The sequence below is a fragment of the Erythrolamprus reginae genome, chromosome 5 (assembly GCF_031021105.1).
Source record: "Erythrolamprus reginae isolate rEryReg1 chromosome 5, rEryReg1.hap1, whole genome shotgun sequence".
Classification (NCBI taxonomy): Eukaryota; Metazoa; Chordata; class Lepidosauria; order Squamata; family Dipsadidae; genus Erythrolamprus; species Erythrolamprus reginae.
Genome location: NC_091954.1, coordinates 61,544,260 through 61,563,404, shown reverse-complemented (window position 1 = coordinate 61,563,404; position 19,145 = coordinate 61,544,260). Strand labels below are relative to the sequence as shown.

General features: G+C 33.4%; 1 protein-coding gene across 1 annotated transcript in view; it reads left to right on the top strand.

The window, feature by feature from the left end:
* LOC139167804 (VPS10 domain-containing receptor SorCS3-like) overlaps positions 1-15,877 on the top strand; it is a 624,967-nt gene extending 609,090 nt beyond the window's left edge. Inside the window, exons 24-27 of the mRNA XM_070752751.1 lie at positions 5,649-5,748; positions 6,961-7,066; positions 14,499-14,659; positions 15,813-15,877. Coding sequence (XP_070608852.1) covers positions 5,649-5,748; positions 6,961-7,066; positions 14,499-14,659; positions 15,813-15,877 — 432 coding nt within the window. The remainder of the gene's footprint in view (positions 1-5,648; positions 5,749-6,960; positions 7,067-14,498; positions 14,660-15,812) is intronic.
* The last annotated feature ends 3,268 nt before the right edge of the window (positions 15,878-19,145 follow it).

The following is a 19,145-nucleotide window of genomic DNA, read 5'->3' as shown; positions in this document are numbered from 1 at the left end:
TCATGAGATGAATTATATTATACCTGGTATGACTTACAGAAGACACCGATCGACACAACCCTTAAATTTTTAATAAATTGTATATATTATACTTAATATACTGAATTAATTGGATAAAAATATATACATCAGACGTATACTTACCAAAATCAACCATTAACTTACTACGAAAAGACAAAACCGAAGGGAAACCTACACCAACCACACACCGAATTAGAGATTGTATATCACCGAAGTCCCAGCTAAATTGCTGGTTCCCACCCTCCCCACCCTTTTTTCTTTTTCTCACTATACTTTTCTTTATCCTCTTCTATCTACTTCTTCCCTTTATCTCTTCTTACCTATGATATTTACTATTGGGATAATAAGTATTATACATATTGTTCTTTTTGTTGTTTCTTCTTTTTAATGTATTTTAATGTATTCTATTTAATGTATTCAATAAAGATTATTTTTTTAAAAAATAAAGAATACTGTGAAGCACTATATGTCTAAGCACTATTGCTGTTTTTATCATTATGTTTATAATTTATGTTACTATTATTACTACTCTGAATAATTTTGTTAACAGCTCTATCTAAGTATGAGTTATGCTCTGCTTGCTTCCAGCTCATGATTGAAAATCCTCATAAGCACCAGCAAATTAAAGCGAATTGTCTGTTGTATCCCATGCTGCCTTTGATATGGCTTGTATTACTCTAAGGACAAGGATCTTTGCATCATATTTTTGCTCCATCCTACTTTGCATCAGATAAAAAATTCTTCAACAGTAATTTTGATTCCAAACTATTGATCATCTTTTTCTGGGGTTAACTATTAACACAAAGCACGTTAAAACTGCATGTGGTTTAAATAATAACCTCATGGTCCATTTCTGCACTGAATTTTGGTTACAATCTCTTGCTCATTTGGAAGGAAATTTTCTTGAACTCAGATATGCATACTTTTCAGTAGAAGAGTGAAAAGTTACAATATTAATCAACAAGAACTTGATTGGATAGGCTGGAGCTAAATCAAAAGGCAAAAGAAATCCTAAAGCAATAGGTAACCAATTCAAGATTGCTTTTTGAGCTGCAACAAAACATTCAATTTCTTTTTGTACCATATCAATGGACTGTGTGGGATAGAAGACAAATGGTAATAGCTGTAGAAAACAGTATATATATATATACAGTATATATGTGTGTGTGTATATATATATATATATATATTTATTTACATTTATTTACATATATATATATTTATTTACATTTACAACAACACAAAGATTGGAACTTCAGCCTGATGATGGTGAATGTGATTTCGCCGAAACGTCGCATAGACATGCAAAATATTACACAGGGCAAAACCCGAACTCAGAACAATCTACATATATATATATATATATATATATATATATATATATATATATATATATATATATATATTTGTTTTCGTAATATATATATATATATATATATATGTATATGTATATGTATATGTATATGTATATGTATATGTATATGTATATATATATGTAGATTGTTCTGAGTTCGGGTTTTGCCCTGTGTAATATTTTGCATGTTTATGCGACGTTTCGGTGAAATCACATTCACCATCATCAGGCTGAAGTTTGTGATTTCACCGAAACGTTGCATAAACATGCAAAATATTACACAGGGCAAAACCCAAACTCAGAACAATCTACATACATATACCCGTGAAAATTTACGAAAACAAATATATATATATATATATATATATATATATATATATATATATATATATATATATATATTTATTCGTAGATTTTCACGGGTATATGTATGTAGATTGTTCTGAGTTCAGGTTTTGCCCCGTGTAATATTTTGAGTGTCTATGCGACGTTTCGGTGAAATCACATTCACCATCATCAGGCTGAAGTTTCAAGCTTCGTGCTGTTGCAAACATTCCATATTTACAACAGCACGAAGCTTGAAACTTCAGCCTGATGATTGTGAATGTGATTTCACCGAAACGTCGCATAGACACTCAAAATATTACACGGGGCAAATATATATACAGTGTGTATATATATATATATGTCACATGTATTTTTGCTGAATATGAAAATTAAGGGAGACTAGGATAGATCTATTTCGGCCTTATTTTGGCCTCATCAGCTAGCCATACCCACTGGGACTTGAACCTGCAATTATATATTATATATATATAATAACGATGTAATAAATTCTCCTAAGTCAGAAATTGGCCACACTTTTGATTAAATTTGAATGAGAATTCTTCTGGCAAGTAATTTTTTCAGGGAACTGAGGCTAGGTAAGGCAGTGACATAAAGTGGTTGTGGCTACTTTCATGATAAAACGGGGATGCTAAAGTTTTCCTTTTTGCCCACACTAAAAGTTTGTGTGGCCTGAAAACTATGCTTATCTCATTTCAAGAAAATTTACTTCCAGATGAGCAAGAGAATGTAATCAAAGATTCTCCTTTTTGCTTAACCCTAAAATTTCATGTTTATTTGGTTGGTTTTTCCATTTACCAAAATAATAGAAAATGTTGCAATTGATTTTCAGCAATCATGATCAGTGAGTAACAATGAAAGGGGTTGCCCAAGTATGGATTAAACAAAAGCTGTCTTGTTGTTTGCTCAATATTTTTTTCCTAAAGCCCAATCATTTTTGCCTATACAGTGATCCCTCGATTTTCGCAATCTCGATCTTCGCGAAACGCTATATCGCGATTTTTCCCACCCGATGATGTCACTCTCTTCCTTTCTCATCTTTCTTTCTCTCTCTCTTTCTCTATCTTGCTTCTTCCTCTCTCACACTCTCTTCCTCCCTCTCTCATCTCTTTCTTTCCTTCTCTCTCTTTCTCTATCTCTCCCCCTCTTGCTCTCGAGCGGCGGGCGGCGAGCGGGCGGGCGAGCGGCGGCGGGCAGCAGGGAGGAGCCAAAGATCGGGGTTTCCCCTTTGCGTGGGCGGCGGGGAAGACCCAGGGAAGGTTTCTTCGGCCGCCCAGCAGCTGATCTGCTTGGCAGCGCCGCAGCAGCAAGGAGCTGAAGATCGGGGTTTCCCTGCCGCCAACGCAAAGGGGAAACCCCGATCTTCGGCTCCTCGCTGCTGCGGCGCTGCCGAGCAGATCAGCTGCTGGGCGGCCGAAGAAACCTTCCCTGGGTCTTCCCCGCCACCCACGCAAACTCCACCATCTGCGCATGCGCGGCCATGGAAAAAGGGCACGCATGCGCAGATGGTGTTTTTACTTCCGCACCACTATATCGCGAAAAATCGAGTATCGCGAGGGGTCTTGGAACGTAACCCTCGCGATACTCGAGGGATCACTGTATAACTCTCTATTGATTAGCCAATTTGAAGAGAGATGCAATTATTTAACTTCCTCCCACCCTCAACTCCTTTTGTCCCTTTCCATTTTAATCAAGCTTTGAATTCTTTGAAATATAGAACACTGTTATTAGTACTATATACAAGACAATTGGGTTTGCAATATATAAACAAGCTAACAATGCATTTTTATATGTATTAAAGTACTATAGCTTTAAGAGGTGTTGTTGTAAATTGCTACAAGAGGGAGCCAGAAAGAATGAGTCTCTCTCTCTCTGCTCTCTCTGTTTCTTCTGCTGATTCACTGTGACTGATGTAGCAAGCTATGTGATAGTTTGATGTATTTGTGAGCTGTAATGTATGTCTGATATGTAAGACAAAGACAGACTTGTAATATTATTATTGTATTGAAAGATTTTGACTGATTTGAATGTGTATGACCAGATTGTTAAACTTGACTGTGCTATTTCTAAAGTAAACACTAATTGGCTTTTAATGTATCTGTATTGTATGATTGAATAATTATTTATATTTCCTGGATATCTGCTGGAATCCCACTTTTTCCTCTCTGCATGTCCTTGATAACTCAAGGGTCGTTCTGCACACTCCTTAACAACTGTCACATTACACAACTTTCTCTGTCCTTTCTAATAGACAAATATAGTTGCACGAAATTGATTTTCACTATTCCAGCAAATTTCTGACATGCCAACTGTATCAATAGTCTCTTCTGGTATCAGGCAATTACTGGAATTAATATAATCAAAATTTAATGGAATATACTGTATTAGGGATAATTATGTAGAATACAATATTTCAGCAGGTGCAGTTTCTCCAGTCTTTCTACATTGTTTAAGCTTATACTTGTCAAAGTCCTTCTTCCAGAAAACAACTAAATATATAGGGCACTTTAATTTTTTTAAGATTTTCTTGCCTTACACTCTAGTGCTTTTCCAGATTAATTGGCTCCTATTTCATTTGTTCTAACCCACTTCAATGTGCCAGATTTGATCTTTAAATCTGTCCTAACACAAGACCAAGAGAACTGAATGACTGCCTTTATGTTCTATCCCAGACTTTGAGTTTTTCCTTTCAGGAAGTTTGAAGTCCGGCGGAAAAGGACTTTTCCATTGATATTATTGTACTTTATCTGCCATATTGTCTTTATGATTCCAAGTGAAAACATCTTCAGTTTTTAATCAGTTCTGTATTTTAGTTCATCATTCTAGTAACCTGAGATATTATTTTTGAAATGTCCAAGGATAATTGGAACCTCATAACAGGACCTTACAACAAATTTCATTATTCTTGCTGATAGCCTGCTAAATAGGCATGGGTGTCTAGCAATCCATAGCATATATATTAAATTGTTCATATAAGTATTGAGCTGAAAAATTTCAAGTGAAAACATATGATAAACTGAAATGGATGTGATTTGGGAAGAGGGAGCTTTTATTTCATAAGGTTTTCATTCTACTATCAAAGTCATTGCAGAAGAAACCCAGTTTCCTTTTGGCAGCTGCCATTTCTCTGACACACAAAGAAATAATGCTGTGTTATAATTTAGCAAAATTTAAATGTAGCTTTAGGGACATTTTCACATTATGTCTTCATATTATACCTTAACCCCTGCTTTACAGTGGTTAAAATACACTTGATCCCCCAAGAAAGCTATTAAATTTCTGTCATTTAGTTAGGTGAACTCACCAGATCTAATGCGTAATTCAAAAGTAATAAGCTTACCAAAATCCCTATTGACAAATTTATACCTTTCTGTAGATTTTTTTAGCTCTCTCTAAAATGATCGGGCCTTGATCTTATTTTTTTTTAAAGCAAAATCAAGCTCAAGAAGCTCTATTCTTTTGTTTGTGTGTGTGCATGCACACATGTGCACATGCACAGACACGTGTAAGTAAGTGTGCACGGGTGGAGAAAAAGAGAAAGAGAGTTGGAACTAAATCTGTTGCAGTTCTAGTATTTTCAAATTCAATCTTAAAAATATTTTTCTGTGACTGATAAATAATGCAACAGCAATAACTTAATAATTTAAAATGCAATGTAATTGCTATGAAAGGCATTTTACTTCACTCTCAATTCCAACAGTATTACTTCCAGAAGTTCACACACACACACATACCTTTTTCTTCATATTTTGGAATTAGTCTGATCCACAAAAGGATTCTTTTGATGTGTGATTGATATAATAATTCAGATTTTAGAAAGAACTAACATGTAGTGAAATACTTTGCTGTTTATACACATATGGCAGTGAGAATTATTATTAATTGCTGTTGTTTATCAACATTTAACTTTGTTTCTACCCTTCCTCAGGCTATTGAAATTCTCTTCAGTGCTCTAAATCAGAACCTGGTTCAATTTGAGTTGAAGCCCGGTGTGGAAATAATTGTTTACGTCACTCAGTTAACATTAGGTAAGTTGGCACAGGAGAAAAGATCTAGGGAGCACAATGTAATATTTTACGATCAGCTTATATTTTTCTGGAAGAAAAATAAACATTAAAGAAAACTATAATATTGATCCTGGGCATTGTTCTTGGATAAATTGGTACTGCACTTTTAGCAAACATTCAGAAAAGCTTGTTAGATATTCTGGGAGCTGTCCAAATACCTCTTAATTGCACTAGGTGAGTGAAAGCTGATCTAAATAGGATCCATTTAAATATGTTGAAAGAAAATGAAAAGAGAGGTGCTTGAGAAACCTCTACTCATAAATCTAGATTTAATTGGATAAAACAATTGAGATACCAAATTTAAAGCGAGGAAGCGTTACAGTATTTTTGAAAAGGCTTAATCTGGTACTGATTGATGTTCAGTAGGAATGAAATAATCTATTCAGATTTATAAAAACAATTTGGCATATAACAAGTTCTTTGTCCTTCAATTAAAACCTAGTCATACTTTTAGTTTTATACCCTAATACAAGAGAAATAGAATAAACCCTGTAATTTTATTTGGTTTTCATCCTGTAAGATGCAATCATGGCAACTAAAAGTTTTTTAAAAGCAAATCTAAAGTTTTCATCAAGTAGATCTTAACTCCTGGTGATTTAATATGAAAATTAAGGTCAGGAGGGAATAGGAACCGAATATTTCTTGGCTAAACTGGCTTTTCAAAACTAAAAGTATAGTTGATAACCGAAAGCAATTCTCTTTTATCAAATTGATGAAAAGTGAGAAAAGAATGATTTGTTTTCTGCATTGTATTAAAAACTACAGCCAACATTATAATAAAAGTCATGTTTGAAAAGGATTGACTTGAGTCTTTTGCAAACTGTTCCGATTAGCAGCTATCTCCAGCATAGTTGTAATATATCAAATGCAGAACACCAAACAGGGAACAGATACAAAAAGAACATATGGTATAAATGAAATGGTTTAGTTACTAGGCAACCTGCTGTTTCTGTTTCATTATGGAGCTACTTGGAACCTTGAGGGTTCCAAGGGAGTAGTACTGATCCATCACCATATCTCTGACAACAGCACAGAAACAGAGAGGGAGACACACAGATATTTTGTTAATGATAACAACCTAGCAACAGCAAAGGCGTGAGACTGATACGTCCTTCCATCTGTACATTTGATGATTTCATCTTACGTATAATATGATCTTTTTCTACCCCTCAGCACCTCTTGTTGATTCTGGTGCTGGACACAGCAGCTCTGCAATGCTGATGTTGCTGTCAGTGGTCTTTGTTGGCTTGGCTGTTTTTTTAATCTACAAGTTTAAAAGGTATGTTGGTAATCTTTTCTGCTATTCACTGAAAATCTGCTAAACGAAACAAGACAAAACAAAACAATGCAGTTGGCTTTCTTATAAATTGATTTAAGAATTCAGGAAAATGGGGAAAAGAGGATACTTTACTCAAGGATGAGAAGCAAAGATGAGTTCAAGGTATTTATTACAAGTATGGGCATCTGTCTTGTATACATAGATAATGAACATATGACTTAACTAACCCTATAAACCTAATGTAATGTACACATTATGAACTAATTGTTCAAGTCATTATCGATGGAGCCAATAGAGTTATGCTGAGCAAAATTGCTGCTTTTCAAAATAAGGACAATAATGAGTGCCAACACTAACTTCTTGGGGATAAACATTTTTGCAGTTTTACTTGCACTCTGCAGATACAGTAAGAAAACACTTTTTATTACTAACCAATAAAGCTGGTTGTGCCTCTGATTAGTAGCTGCTGCTCATTTATTCCTTGGTAACTATTTTATTATTAGTACCCCTATTTTTCACATTTACATCATGGAAATTAGCAATAATAAGTTTGAACATATACACTTCTAAATAACCTTCATTCAGTGGTTTCTGCCATCATAGATTTAACTAGTATATATATTACTAAATATCTATAGTCCAAGAATTAACATCTAAAGTATAAGTAGTGCAGCCATTTATACAGAGCATAATTATAAATTTGGAAAGATATGGTAAGAGTTGAACTTATTTTTAACCCCTCTGGGTCACACTCAGTTATATCCATTAGCTAATGGATTGGATTTCCTATTGACATCAAACACTTCTCTTTTCCTAGCCTGCCTGCAAATGAGGAAGATATATTTATAATGCACAAGTAGAAGTCAGTTCATATAATATTACATACATTTTTAGACTGTTTTTATCTACATTTTCCTAGTTTTATAGCATTGTTTATTTTAAAAAAGGTTATAAAGTGGTTTATATATATTTTATCCTGGGATTATATACATTTTGATAGTTGGCTAAAAATCAGTGTTTTTACTGCTTTGTTATCATTACCTATATCTCAATATCCTGCCCACTAAAATGAAAGGTGGCCAATGCAGCTGATTGCTTTTTCCATTGAAATATCTGTCAATAAGGATCTGAATTCTCTCTCTTCTCAAAAACAGTACAATTTTTGCTTTCTGAAAGCATGATGGATTGACTGATAGATTGGATTGACTCCAGTATTTCAATTTCAGGAAACAAAATATTTGTCATTTGTCAAAAAAACTAATAGAGTTTCCCCAAGTTGTTTTAGTGATATTTGAGATGGTATATTTTGGGAAACTTATATAATTATAACTGACTACCATAAATGACTACTGTTTCAGAACATCAAGAAATCTTAGGGCTTTAAGTAAAGATACAGCATTTGTATATGTTCATTCATATTTTATATCTAACCATTGTTTATGAATATTTGGGGGAAAGTATATAATTTGTAATATTTTATTCATTGAAGCAAATCAATTATAGGTACATTCTGAGTTTCTTAGGAAAATATGAGTTTCATACCTATTTAATCCTATTTTCAAATGTTTTACAGGATGAAATAATGATATACTTAACACTTCTGTAGGTCAGTGAGCCAAAATGCCAGAGGACATACATTGTTAATCATTGTTATGAAAAATGAATTTGCAGAAAGTTATCAAATTTGGCTGAAACTTTACAAGGATCTGCCACATTTGAAATAATGAAGTTGTTCATCACAAACCTAACCACGTTTTTTAAAAAAATCATAATGATTCATGCTATCAATAATGGTCTTTACAATGAAGACAATGGGGCTGAGCACTTCACATGTTTTTTTTATATTGTTTCTATTTAATTATATGATGCAATGATAACTTGCTTATTCATTCATAGTACATGCCTAATGGGTAAAATATTTCATAACTATTTATCATTATTAGAATAGACTACATTTAGAGTCCTTAGGGAGTTGGGCAGCATACAAATTTAAACAAACAAATTATTTATTTAATTAATAGCAATTTATTGCTAACTTACAAAGAAACTCTAACTCTAAGCCTAGTCAATGAAAAGTGGCTGGATGCCTTTCCATATGCCTTCGTACAGTTCTCAACAGATATTATTTCTTTTCATCCTAAACTTATCTCACTATCTAGAATTAAACTTTCAACCTTCCGAGTGGGAGGCAAAACCACACCAACCCTTGGACAAGAACATTAAAGGTGGATGTACTATATTTCAGGGTTTTTCTTTTAATTATTATTCCATTTGACTATATCAAGATTCTACAACAAACCTCTTAGCAACCATCTACCCAACTTCCAACAGAAATATTACAGAGGGGAGGATTATAGGATACATACTTACTTTGAAATAAAGGCGTGGTAGGGATAGGGGAATCAGCATGTAAGTGAGACAATTTAAACCTGTACATTTATTTTTGTTTTTTGCTGCTGAAAAGTAAATATATTCTGTTAGTAATGCACAGCTCCAAATGAGAATTTAACAAAAAAGCTTTATCTGTGCCAAACATGAGTTTAAATTAGAGATACTAGGTACAAATCCAGATATATTTCATTAATTTTATGGCTGATAAAATGGGTTTCTCCATCAGCAGAGTATTCACCTAACCTTTCTCAATCCTGCACGTAGCAAATATTGTCAGAACATAAATCACAGCGAATACATGATAGGACGCTGAGTGAGATATGGCAGGTTGGTAATTTTGAAGATACAAAATATACATTTTATTCAAGTACTATTTAACCATTTGCGGGCAACCAACAATCCATAAAGAGTAATACAAATCTCACAACCGAGCTAGTTAGTCTAGTTAGTTAAAATTCAGAGGCAGAACATTCTGAGCAGGAACTCTAGTTATGAAAATCTGAACTCTAGTTATGAAATCTGAAAATTATGAATCCTTAAAAAACCAGTGTAGTAAGGTGTGAAGTGGTAGGCATTCATGAATTCATGGCCTCTCTTTCACACGTACACATGCATTCAATTGCATGTCTTTTTAAATTCAGTCAAATAATTCAAGGGGGCTTATATTAGCGACATTAATTTGCCAATGGGTCCTTAAGTTGCATCTCTCAGGCTTTCTTGGAATTGGACACAAAAGCAATAACTTACTCTCTTGTAGAAGTACCTACTTTTTTGTAGTAGGGGAACTATCTCAATATCTCCAGTACTGCCTCCCACAAAAATCATTATGCCTGATAGAAGAGTTAAACTAGGGAGTTCACTATCATCTCAAGGGGGCTTATTTGTAGCAGGGAAGAGTCATATGTTTTTGTTTTTCTACCATCACCCCGGTATACCCAAATATTAGGATTGAAGAATCTGCAGCCAAGTCTGTTGTGATTATTTGGATTTTATCTAATCAAGAAAGCAATGTGCATTTTTGTGATGAGATAGAATTCCAGCTAGAATATTGGTTTTTATTTAGCAGAGATAGGGGAAACGTGTCTGCATCAATTTTTAATGTTATAAATTGCTACAATTGGCACTCTGCTGACATGTATGCAGGAGGTTTATTAAAGGCCTGCATAAAGCAAAAGATGCTATTGGATATGGGCACATGGAAGAAAACTGGGAGGAATAAAATGTATCTTACTGTGAACAAAATGATGATATAAGAAAAACATTACTTGTGTTATATGTTCTTTCAAAATTAATGTTTGTGTGTATACCCTTAGGGAGCTTCTGCACACACAAAACAGACTGGAGATATTTCAGCATGGCAGGTGTAAAAAACATTGGTTCAGCTTCTTTGTCGTATGTACAGAGCAGGGAAAAAAATCATTTTCTACATTCACTGTAAAGTTATATATACAGATAATCCTTCTGTGATGACTGCCTCATTTTCTAACCAGTCAATATTATAATAACAATGAAAATATAACTTGGTGCCTAACTGACACACTAGATCCACAGATCTATTAAAAAGGAAAGCTGACATAAGATGGAAAGCACAATGGTAGTCTTTGTTGTTTAGGATTGAATTTCAGTAGAGATTTAATATAATGACAATAGTTACCATTTTAAAAATTATGAGCAAGCTGCTACTTGTCTCCAAAGTTAATAATGAGTCCATTTAGTGACCATTATAATTTACAAAAACACAGTGACTTCTTACCATTTTTCACAGTTACTGTATAACCATTATAGCAACCCCATGGTCATGTGATCAAAATTCAGTCAACTTGGCAACTGATTCATATTTTTGATGGTTATAATCTACTGGAGTCATATGATAACATTCTGCAACCTTCTGATAAACAAAGTCAATGGGGATGCCAGAGTCTCTTAACAACCCTGTTATTAATTTAACGTGTAGTTCCACTTAAAACTTTGGCAAAAAAAGAGTCATAAATGGGGCAAAGCTCACTTAATAAATGTCTCACGTAGCAGCAGAAATGTTGGGCTCAATTATGGACATAAGCCTAGAAATATCTGTACAACATTTCAAAATTGAAAATAAACACTGTATTAATATATTTGGACCTGAGGAGAATTTAAAAGAAAATCCACATTTGGGAAGAAAAAAGTATATAACATTTTTGATAAAAATATAGTAGATCAATACTATAGTATAAAACACTTTGTGAATATTGGATCATATCCTAATTTCTCTTTTGATCTGGTTGAAGGTGACCATGCTGCCACTAAAAGAATCATAGGATTGTTTTTTAAAAAATATATATTTTACTATAGTTTTCAAAACATACTTAAAACAGAAGGGCACACTTGGAGAAAAATGTGCAATATTTTATGTCAAGAAATCTGAACTGCCTTAACTGATCCAAGTTTGTTTTATAATTCTAGCAATGTTCAATCTGAGGACACTGTCTTTTTAGTTTTCTTTTGGTCTTCTATGAATAGAGAAGGAAAGATTTAATGAGTTCAGGAAATTCAGTCTTTCATTAGTATGATATCTAGATCTGTACAGGAGTGCTTTTTGTCTTGATGAAAGTACTGTTGAAGCATAGCTTCAAGGAACTTGACAAAGTGAAGCACCTTCCTATTTTTTAGCAGCAAAGTGAGCAAAGTAAAATGACTGTTTAAGACAGATCAGCCCTGCCTTTGTGCTTCTAATTGAAGATTCAAGATAGAATACATTGGTTCTTCAGCATACTGCTATGAGTCTCCCCTGCATATCTCTTTATGCCTGTCCAAGTTTAATCAAAAGTGAGAATAAATTTCTGACGTGAGGCTTTAGATTCATTAAGCTCTGGACTATTTCTATATGAATTTCCCACATATTGTTTTGGAAATGTTTTCACTTAGGTGACTCATGTCACATGGTAATAAATTTTGGATTAGGTTGAGAATATGGAATTTCATTTGATCCTCCCTCCATCTTATCTATTGTAATATTGCAGAGAAGAGAAAATATAAAACCCGTTTAAGTATAAAAGGCAGAACAGTCAATGCAGATACTAGGGCCAGAAATAGAAAAGAAACCAAGTGAGCTTTCTAAGAAATAATGACATTTTTATATGAGTTATTAATGACCTAATTAAGATATATAAAACCAGGCAAGCATGCACCAAAGCTAAATGAGCTTGGCTCATAATCTGCAAGACTGCCAGGACAATCATACACGTCTTGAAAGATAAATCATAGGGAAAGATCAAAGGTACCTGATAACTTTGCCCTAGAGAAAATAAGATTAAACAGAAGTGTTGACTATTTTTCCTCCCAGCCACTTAGCAGTCATTTAAAAGGATGTCAAAAGGAGATGAATAAAGGAAAAGTCACACAACATTTATTTTGTCGAAAGTTCATGATAGCAGTAATTGCCTGGAAAAGCAATCAAGGTATACATTACCATTCAGATTTGTTAAATACTTCCTGTTATTTTTCTCTTCTTGATAATTTCAGTACAAGTAAGCTCCTTATTTAAAAATATCATTTTGTTGTCCAGGATTCCTTCTCTTTGATGTTTTACTATAACTATTATTTAATCATATTCTCTGAATCTGAATTTATTAGTTGACATCAAGACTTCATTATATCACATATACTATACAGAAGTAGAAAATTATGCTATTTCTTGTTTATTATAGAGCTTGTAAGTTAAAATGACTACCAATGACATCAATTTAAAGGCAAAAGTGAGAATGTATCTCATCCAATATATAGGGATTTAAACTCTATGGTATGTATGATAGACCTTTGGATTTGAAGAAGACATTCAGTTGTACATAGAGGTGGTTCTGCATTCCAGCAAAGTCTAGCACAGTAAAGCACAATGGGAAGTCTATTGTTGTAATTGTGGGTTTTATTGTATGATGTCATTCATTGTTTTTTGTCAGTTTTTGGTGGTCCCTATCTTCAAAGCTAATGGAAGCTTCATAGCACAAGACTGACCAGTGCTATGTCTACATTCTGGCTATCTGAGTTCTGTCAGTTTGTGACTATAACTGCCAGTGGTCACCTCCCCCTGTTACTTTACTACTTGCTGTTTGCCACAAGACTCAACAAATTTGGTTTGACCTGAGAGGATTTGCAGATGAACTGTTGATGAAGTTGAATCGCACAACAGAGATCTCTGTGCAATGGAGTTCTATGTGGAACAGCTGCCATTCTCTTAGTAATCCAATAGTACAGAGAATCATTACAATTGGAGGCCTCTTTTCTGCAGTGAATGACAAGAAAGTTGAAATATCTTGCCATGCTCTTAATGATCTACTACCATGTCTGTTGGAACTGCTTTCTTGACTGTTGCAATATTGATTAATTTTTTTCTACTGAATGTGCCAGAACCGACCTTTATTATGAGATGTAAAAATACCTTATCTCAGTGTTTCCCAACCTTGGCAACTTGAAGATATTTGGACTTCAACTCCGAGAATTCCCCAGCCAGAGAATGCTGGCTGGGGAATTCTGGGAGTTGAAGTCCAGATATTTTAAAGTTGCCAAGGTTGGGAAACACTGCCTGATTTCACCAAGAGTCTCTAAAAATTTCCAGAGGATTTTGGTTAGCTTCACATTAGACAAGTCAATACTCCATGAAGCCATCTCATCCCACAATTGCTTCATTAAATAGAGGTTTACTGAGATTGAGCATGCAAATGCTACAAAAATGTCATCCAGTAGAAATATTTTTCTAGTCAGGGTCCAAATAAAAAATGTGAAGGCTTGTTTTCTAATATTGTACTATAAATTAAACCTTCCTTCCTTTTTATTCTTATGGCTTGTATTAAATGCCTACGAGTATCAGGTTTCATGAACTCCTACATTCAAACTGAAATTAGTTCTAACACTTTCAGATACATTTTTAAAAAATGAACTAGACTCCTTTTTTCTTCTTATTTTTGATACAACTTAGCTAAATAATAAATCATTATCATTAAGAAGACCAGTATTTTTGTTATTTGAAATAGTTACCTAACTGAGGAACTGTTTCTTTTATATGCAGGAAAATTCCATGGATCAACATCTATGCTCAGGTGCAACATGACAAAGAACAGGAGATGATTGGTTCTGTCAGCCAAAATGAAAATGCACCCAAAATTACACTTGGTGAATTCACAGACCCTGAAGAACTCATGGACAAAGAGTTGGATGCACGGGTTATAGGTAAACAGCATGGATATCTATTCAATAACAGTGATAGTCATCATCCCTTAAACAGATATGCCCAAATTAAGGACTTGAATTGTCAGTATGAAAGGAGGAGGAAAAGTGATCATAATGTTTATGTAATTAATTCATATATATTAATAATATGATTTAAATAAATCAGTTTTAGTTTTTGATGTCACACGACAACCTCAATATTTTATTTGACCGTGGTTGAGAATTCAAAGTGTTGGCCAAAATAAAATTTTACCACCCTTAAACATATAGATTTTTTTTGCTTCTCATTTTCCTCCATTGATGAATGTAAATATTTCTTAGATAAAATACATTAATAGAAAAGATAAAAAATAGCTTATCAAGTTTAACCAACAGACAGGACTCTAATAACTTAGGCACATTCACACTAATACATTAAGATAAATAATATTTTTAAAAGAAAAATCAGTAGTTTATAAGAATAGAATTCTAGTAACTACTGTTTCAAGAGTAAGCTTAATGTACAAAAAAGTGTTCAAATTCTTCTGCAGCTCTCTTCCAACTCCCATCATGGATCTGATTGATTGGTCCCTTTTTGTGTGTGGGAAAGTCATTTGCTCCTTATATTTGCAGTAGATATCCTGATTTTGTGAGAATTAATTCATATATGCATTATCTTCTGGATAACATTGTAACTTTTTTTTCCTGAAAAATTTTCAACTCCTGAAAAATAATAAAGCACTATAAGGCCACCATGAAACACATACTGTATATTATATTTTAATAAATATGGGGAAAAGAAGATTGAATGAGAAATTGGGACAGACAGCCCAGGGATGGTTCATAGCACAAAAAGGAAGTGACCACTTGCACTTCAGTGTCTGAATGTCTGCTTAACTGTTTTTCATTTGACTTCCATCTTCTTCTGTCATACTATCCATCACTCTTTTCTATAGTTTGATGGTTTCTGATGTCTAGTGTTCTCAGCCAAAATATAGATGGATAAGCAATTTTATTGTTTGTGCATCAATTTCTACATGCCATTCACCAGTCAGAAAAAAATTAAAATGTCTACATACCATTCACCTGTCAGAAAAAAATTAAAATAATTTCAGAATGAAAATTAAGATGCAATGAACAAATTTACTTTTTCTTGCTTTCTCCTCCTGCTTAGGAAGCATCTCAACGATCTCCAACAGTGAAAGCACAAAGGAAATACCGAACTGCACTAGTGTTTAATACTAGGAGTCCATTTTGACAACAACATTTCTCAGTTTCTATTTTGTAATTAATATGATTAGATGAAGGGAAATTCTTCTCGTTATAATTATTAATATTAATGGTGTGAACTATTTCTTTCATTTTTCTTTTTCAGGGAACATTTATAAAGTTAGCATTTGGCAAACCATATTACAATACGATACACAGCTAAATGAAATCGTGGTATAAGATCCTAAATTTCAATTGAAAGGATTATGCTTTTTTTTTTTTGCCAATGGCAATCCCAAAAGGCTATTTTATGGCTCTTACCAGACTTGTCTCTGTACAGTGCTTTCCGATTCTGATTCAGATAACTGGTGTTATCCGATAAATCTTGAAAACTGTTTCTGTGATATTCTGAATAATATTTTTAGATCCCAATGAAGGTGGGTAAGATGCACAAAATGGCCCAACCAATATTGACCAAATTTCTGAAGAGGCTCTCACTGGTGCATGTTCATACTGATGGTATAATGTAGATACTTACCATGTAAATATATTTTTATTTCTTGAGAAATAATTTAATGTTTAGCAAAAGATAAATTTAAAATAAATAAGCCACACAGAGACATACACACAACACACATATTTGCATTAACATCAGAAGCAAAACTGTTAAATGGAAGCCTACAGTGAGCAACTGTGTCACATGTGGGATCTAAATGTATATCAGTTGTCTGTCCTGTTTAAATCTGTTGCCTTATTTTAATGATACCTTGCCAAGGAATCCCCTAAAGAAGGAAATGTATACTGGTTTAGGCATGTTTCAGAACAGTTTAGTTAAGTCAGTTTCCTCTTCTTTAGAGGAAGGTGGTGAAAAGAAGTATACTAATTATACCCTTTAATAGGCTTAACTGCAAAACTCTGAATAATATCCCCATTTGAATTAGTTAGCTGCAGGGGGAAATATCCTTCATCACAAGGAAGCTAAAGAATAAGTCCAAGACTGACTTTTGCTCTGTAGCGATGACCACTATCTGGGACTTTGTTATTTTTATTTTAACATTTTAATCTCAACTCTTTCACAGTTTCTCCTCTATACTCCTTTCAGCACATACAATTTTACTTTGTATTTTGCTTCCAGCTCATCTGATATGATAATAAAGTTAAATAGGTTATGTAAGATTGATTTTGGATTTCACTGTTTTAAACTGCTGTTTAATAGAAATAGAAATATTGGGTGCTACAATCTGCTATTGCCATAATTGACTCAAAATTCTGGAATTTTATTTTATATATTTATCACATTTATATAACTCAGACAGATGGCAATAAAAACAATAGTTTTTACAATAGTAAAATCAAAACGTTAAAACAAGTACAATTAAAAACCTCAACAAAATAGGAAGACAGTAGAGAAGATTGATGTTAAAGTCAATGCAGCCATCATTGATCACCATTTCTATGAAAGTCCCTGAACCTACTGACACAACCATGTTTTAAGAACCTTCCAGAAAAAGTTCTCAAAGGTCCCCAGATCTGGGAAATCTCTTCTACAGCATTAATATTTTCACTGAGAATATCGTAGGCTAATATACAATCATAGACTTTTGTTTTATAAAGTATTATTTGACAATTTTATTTGTTGGGAAGCATATTTGAATGCTCTTAATTAGCAATAGTATGCTTGATTGGTTAAGTATTCTGAAATCAGATCTGTGCAGTAAAAAGCACCATATTTAATAATCGCCTAATGATGAGTGCATATCTTTTGGCTATTATTTGTCTGATGACTGGTAATGTTCAGAAACAGGATCAGCAAAAGTACCAAGAAATTTCATGCTCACTAGGTAGATGTCAGCAATGGAAAAAGTAGTCTGAAACTAATTATCTATCAACAGATTTTATTATTTTAACATCCAGAAAAAAGAATCTGTAAAAAAAAAATTATAACTTCAGCGGCATCAGTTTAAGAGCTGGTGCAATCCTTTTAAATCATATGAAACATTCTAAAATGTCTCTCTCTACAAAGCAACTATTAGAATTGGAGAATTCACAAATCCACAGTTTAATATGAAAAACATGATCAACGTAATATATGCAAACTATTCTACTGAGACTGTCATTTCAGATACAGACCTTCTGTATTCAGAAGAATATGTATTAATGCATTAATATACATTTTTAATTAATAATGTATTTTGCTAGGGTGCTGATCCCTAAAAAAGAGTATTATTGACAGAGGTAGGATAATTAGATGTAAGACTACTTAAGAGATGAGTAGTCTTTATTTCCAAGCACCTAAATAGAAGTATATTGTTGCCAATTATTGTATTAAATTCAATCTGTACATCGTGCCTCTCAAGATATCCACTCTCTTAAAGTAAATAAATAAAAGAGCAGAAATAATTTAATTAATTTTTTTCTGCCATCTCCCACAGGCCATTCATGTCTCATGAAAATGTTAAGTGGCACAATTTTGGCATCTAGATACCATTTTGCATCCCTCCATAGAATTCCATTGGTCTAGTATTATCCTATGTTCTTAAATTTTAAGATATTAGAAGTGAGTGGGGCTTTACACACTGCATTTTTAAGACCCAGAAAGAAAGATGCCAAATAACCCACAGTATAAACAAAAAAAGAGATTTAATCATAAGTATTTCACCAATACTAACAAAAGAACACAATTTACTTTTTTCTCAAACATTTTGAGACTGGCACTGCTGGCACAGGCTACCCTTGCTGAATTAATTGTTTCCCATTTCTTCCCTTTTAATTTTTTAAAAACAAATCCATAGAATAAACATTTTTTTATAGATTGGAATTCTCATTAGCTGGACGAACAACTTTCAACTTTCAAGATTTGAAATGTAAACTGAAGCCAGTGATCTGAAAAGAGCTGTGGGGGGGGGGGGGGGGGGGGTTATAGAATTTATTGGAAAGATGAATAGAGTCAAACATGCTTTATGCAGAGATTAATGATTTTCACTTTTTTTTGCATATAGCATGGACATACAAAGAAACTTTTTCTTAATCACCTAGTAACTAGTTTTCTGAGCATAAATTAAAAGAAACTCAGACATTAATCTAACATTATCTTTCAGGTTAACTTATCTTGGAAGGTTGTGAAACAGGACAGGACTATGTATAGCTAGCTTGAATTCCTTAGATGAAGAATTGGAATAAAGCTTCTACCATAGAGATAGGCAATGTATTTTCAGCCAATGCATACATTTTAAAACCATATATAAGATTGTAGAATAAAGTAACTTTACTAGTGATGTGTCATAGGGAGCAGGAATTT